General features: G+C 36.2%; 1 protein-coding gene across 1 annotated transcript; it reads right to left on the bottom strand.

Moving 5' to 3' along the window:
• Positions 1 to 3,089: 3,089 nt before the first annotated feature.
• Positions 3,090 to 4,368, bottom strand: Phb2 (Prohibitin 2). Its single transcript, XM_053752939.2, has one exon. It carries the CDS (start codon positions 4,229 to 4,231, stop codon positions 3,332 to 3,334), a length of 900 nt encoding a protein of 299 aa, XP_053608914.1. The 5' UTR covers positions 4,232 to 4,368; the 3' UTR covers positions 3,090 to 3,331.
• Positions 4,369 to 4,557: the final 189 nt, after the last annotated feature.

Genomic DNA, 4,557 nt, shown 5'->3' with positions numbered 1-4,557 from the left:
CTATAGACAATAGAAAGTCAGTGAAGGGCAAAAACCAAGTCATAATATTAGTATCGATTACGATATCACTAATTTATAGAAAAGAACTAACTTTCAATCGAATTAATAAATAAAATTAAATCTAAATACAAATAATTAGAAGATAATTTTAAGAAAATAAAATGGCACTGCTGCCGTAAAGTGATGTTGTATCACGTACCAATGTACAAATGTTAGACATTTCATACGAGACAAATCTGTTGTGTTGAAAATCACATTATCAACACATTTGCTTAAAATTTTACGGCGGCGACAGCGTTTAGTGTCGAAAAACTGCATACCTACCTAAAAGGGCATATTACGCAAAGCCCAGCGCAGATTGCGCTACTGGTACAAATAAGGTACACAAACATTGCCAATGGAGGCAAAAAGCGCCAATTTTCAATATTGTTGCAGATTTACGAATACCCTATACGCAATTGTGGTGCGAGTTTAAAGGAAAAAGGAAGGATTTAGTGGATTATCCTGAAAATAATTTTAAGTTATGTTCAGCATTATTTGGTCAAGTGTCATAAATTGATGTAAACTTGATTTTCACTGAAGATCTTACTTACTTATTTTAATAAGTTTTCACGTGTGAAGTGTTCCGAGCTTCATTTCGGCCTTTTGCTGGCTTGAAAATTTTACAGCGTGAGGCGTATCCCATAATTTTCGATTTTTTTTATCTTATGGAAAACGATTTTTCCCAATATTTCGGCACCCGAATATGGTACATTGTTTTATATTTTCAGAAACAAATGCTTACATAAAGAAACGAATAATAAAGTACTCTAAAATAAACGTTTTAATCGACATAGCAAAAGGCGGCAAAGCTTTGTGGACTAACATACAGTGCAGAACTCTGGAGGCTGGCGGAATAAATGCGCAGTAATACTCATATTTGTAGTTGGTTAAGAGTTGTTGGACACTTGGACACGCATATCCATGGCGATTTTTGCTTCTTCTCTATGGAAAAATAGGTTTATGTGTGACATTGACATTTCATTATTTTACTAGGACTAGAAAAGAGTATATAATTTTCGTCACTTCTTGACTGATTGTGTAATAAATACAAAATAATCATGGTTAGGCCAATTCTCAGAGTTACAGTCATTAGAAATTTTGCTAGATATTTTAGTGAGGGAACTGGACAGAACCAGGGTTCATCTGCATCTTCGACATCTCAGCCAAATATTGAAGTGCCTGGGTTAAGCAGTGCCGTGGTGCGTCCAGCTTCGCAGCCGGTTGGGCCTAACGTAGATCCTACAAAATCTGGAGCGTATAAAGTCCCTGAATACTTTTGTTATGATAATATGAGCTTCTTTGAAGCAGAAGTCGAAATGGCCAAGTACAGGCTGCCACAGCCATCTGCAATCAAACAAAACTAATATTTTAGAGAAAACTTATCTCGTAATTAATTGTTATTTAGTAAGTGATTAAATTGTTTCAGTGTTACAATGTAAGTTTAATTTATACAACCATTAAACCCTCTATATCATTCTGTGATCACTGAGCTGGTGGTGTCTATATTTATATTGTACTATAAACATCTACTTATTTAAAATAAACAACGAATTTCTTCACAAACATACTTTATTGTACATATTTTGATCCATAAATATAATAAGGAGTGCTTTGTTTTCTCATGTTTTAAAATTGACCTTTCAAGCTTTGGAAAATCAATGACATCAATTGCAATAGAAGTTGAGCAAATAGCTCAGCAAGAAGCTTCATGTCTACTTGAGTGTCAGGAGAATATGTAATTGAGTTCATTTAAAAATTACATTTAGTCCATCAATACAATATGACCACATGCAGTTCTTCAATATGAATCCATATTATTTAAGATGCATTTATATTTTAGCCACTTCTGCTCCACTGATAGATCTAGAATCAAGGGTCAATCATAATTTAGGATGTGATATTGCATTCTGTTGCAAACAGCCTTGATAAATTAACAGTACCAGACTGGCAGATTTCAATTTTGATTATACTTCCACTCCACTAGGTACCTAGAGTTTACACATATGAACATAGGTGTAATGAGACAGAAACCGGTCCACTGTTATAGCATTATAAAATTCTAAACCCAACAAAGTGATTTTTATGTGAGTTTAGTAGTTTCCTTTGAGTGACCCTGAACCATACAACGCTCCTCTAACTATTGAATCAGTTACTGTTGATCAATTTCAAACTGCCAGTCTGACTGCCAAATTGAATAGGTAAATTCTCCAGACATCTCGAGAGTATCCTTATCACATGCACTCTATTGAAGAAAACTCTTGTCCATGACATCATGTGGAAATTGACATTTATAATTGGAGTATTCTCAATTTAGTCCCAACACTGCATGAATTCTTGCCAAGAGCAATTTTGAACTTACCTTTTGATTGAAAGAATTTAGCTGTTACTCTTCAATTAATTATGGGTGAGTGGAAAAAAAAATCTCTTTCAATCTTTTTTTTGGCATTGGCTTGATGATAAATTGCCCAGCTTAAATCTTGCTATTGCTGCTGACCAGAGTTTGGAGTAGTAGTAGCTGCTTTAATCTAGAGGCTGTGCTAAGAATGTTAAACAGTAACAAAGTGATTTCTTTATTTTCAATATTATATCAATGCTCAATATAGTCTGAAATTCTGCCCATCCCATGAAGAATGGACAATATATTCTTATTATTGACTGTAATGTATTCTAAACTGGTAAAAATAGCTGTGCATAGATGAAGAGTGGATTAATTATTGTCATAAAGGTTTAGTTAGTTTGGAATGTTCAATGTTACATCTCAGTTTTTAAATTACATTCTACATTAAGTTCCACTTCTACTTCTGTAGGAGATACTTTTTAGCTGGAGTAACATACACAAAATAGGTAGCTTCTATTAATCTAGGTAGGTACCTAATGCATATGAATGGAAATGGCTGTTTGTATTGAAAATTCTCAAATTTTCACAGTTACCACTGTGTATTTTATGTACTTACTTGTGTATGATAAGGTGTTATTGATAATGATGTGATCAAGAAATTGTTAATAAGACAGGAAGGCTGTTAACACATAGCGTTAATAACAATAAGCATTTTTAATTAACTTTATTGACATATGATTTCATACATACTATAAATCTACAACTAATAACATAAACAGGCCACAATATAACAAGACAACAGTACTTGACTTTACACTTTTGAGAAATGCTAACACAAATGCACTAAACGGCTATAGAAGCAGCACCACTGATTATGACAGCGGCCTCATCATCATCGGTCAGAGTGGTGGCCTGCTCCGAGCCCTCGTCACACTCTACCGTAGCCATATGTTACTTCTTTTTGGTAAGTTTCTCTGACAAGTCATCAAAGGTGGGATCTTGCAAGTTGATCATCAAGCTATTGCCAGGCAGGAAAACTCTGTTTTGAGACTGTGCAATCATTCTAGAAATACTTTGGGCAGCTCGGATCTTACGTAGTTTTAGATATCCAGGGTTCATTCCCATGGCTTTACCCAACATTTCAGCGGCCTCTGCCTCACCCTCAGCTTGAACAATCTTTTGTTGGCGCTCTTGTTTGGCTCTTTCCACTACAAAAGCAGCACGCTGAGCTTCTTGTTGAGCTACTTGCTTCGCTTCTACCGCAGCTGTGTATTCCTTTCCAAAGCTTAATTCAGTCAAGGACACATCGTCCAATATAATATTAAAATCCGCAGCTCTCTCCACTAACTCTCTCCTAATTAACAATGAAACTTGTTGACGCTGTGTAATGAGCTGAGAAGCATTAAATTTCGCAACTACAGACTTAAGAACCTCGTTACAGATCGATGGCAGTACTTTCTCATCATAATCTGTGCCAAGCTGTCTATACATGATAGCTAAATTATTGGCATCAGGTCGAGACAACACACGCAAAGAAATGTTAACCATTTGTAAATCTTTGGAACCAGTTGGAGAAGAGATCTTGCGAGGGCGCGATCTGATATCGTAGATGATAGGGTACTGGAACCATGGAATCCGGAAATGCAGGCCTTCCGTCATTACATGCTGTTGAACACCTCCTATTCTGTTGAACATGATGGCACGATGACCTCCCTCCACAGTAAACAAGGACTGTGAAATACCGTAGGCGGCTGCTCCAACGACGGCTACCAATTTCATGCCGATGCCGAGTCCCGGCGGTCCACCTTTCGCGAATTTACCCGCCATATCGTTAAGTTTACTTTGTGCCATTATGCTGTCGGGATGAACTTGTTACTTCAAATAATTTTAGTAGAACTTACAAAATTAAATTATAATTATAACCTCTTCGTTTTCGGCTAAGTAAAAAAGAGACGAACTTGTGCAATTACCATCGACAATAGAGTTTAGTTGGACGGAGGGCAAGCAATGTTGCCATGCCAGCCAAATAGAGCTCCAATTTGGTTCGGATCAGGTAAAGCGATAAAGCATTTTTTACCCTAATAGTATTAATACCAATAGACTGTAAATATACAAACAATATGACAGCACTAGGCTCGCCATTCAAAAAGTTTTTGCAGAGATTCACTGGCTTATTT

The sequence above is a fragment of the Plodia interpunctella genome, chromosome 12 (assembly GCF_027563975.2).
Source record: "Plodia interpunctella isolate USDA-ARS_2022_Savannah chromosome 12, ilPloInte3.2, whole genome shotgun sequence".
NCBI classification, from domain to species: Eukaryota; Metazoa; Arthropoda; class Insecta; order Lepidoptera; family Pyralidae; genus Plodia; species Plodia interpunctella.
The sequence above is the reverse complement of the archived record's forward strand: the minus strand, read 5'-3'. Positions and strand labels throughout refer to the sequence as shown.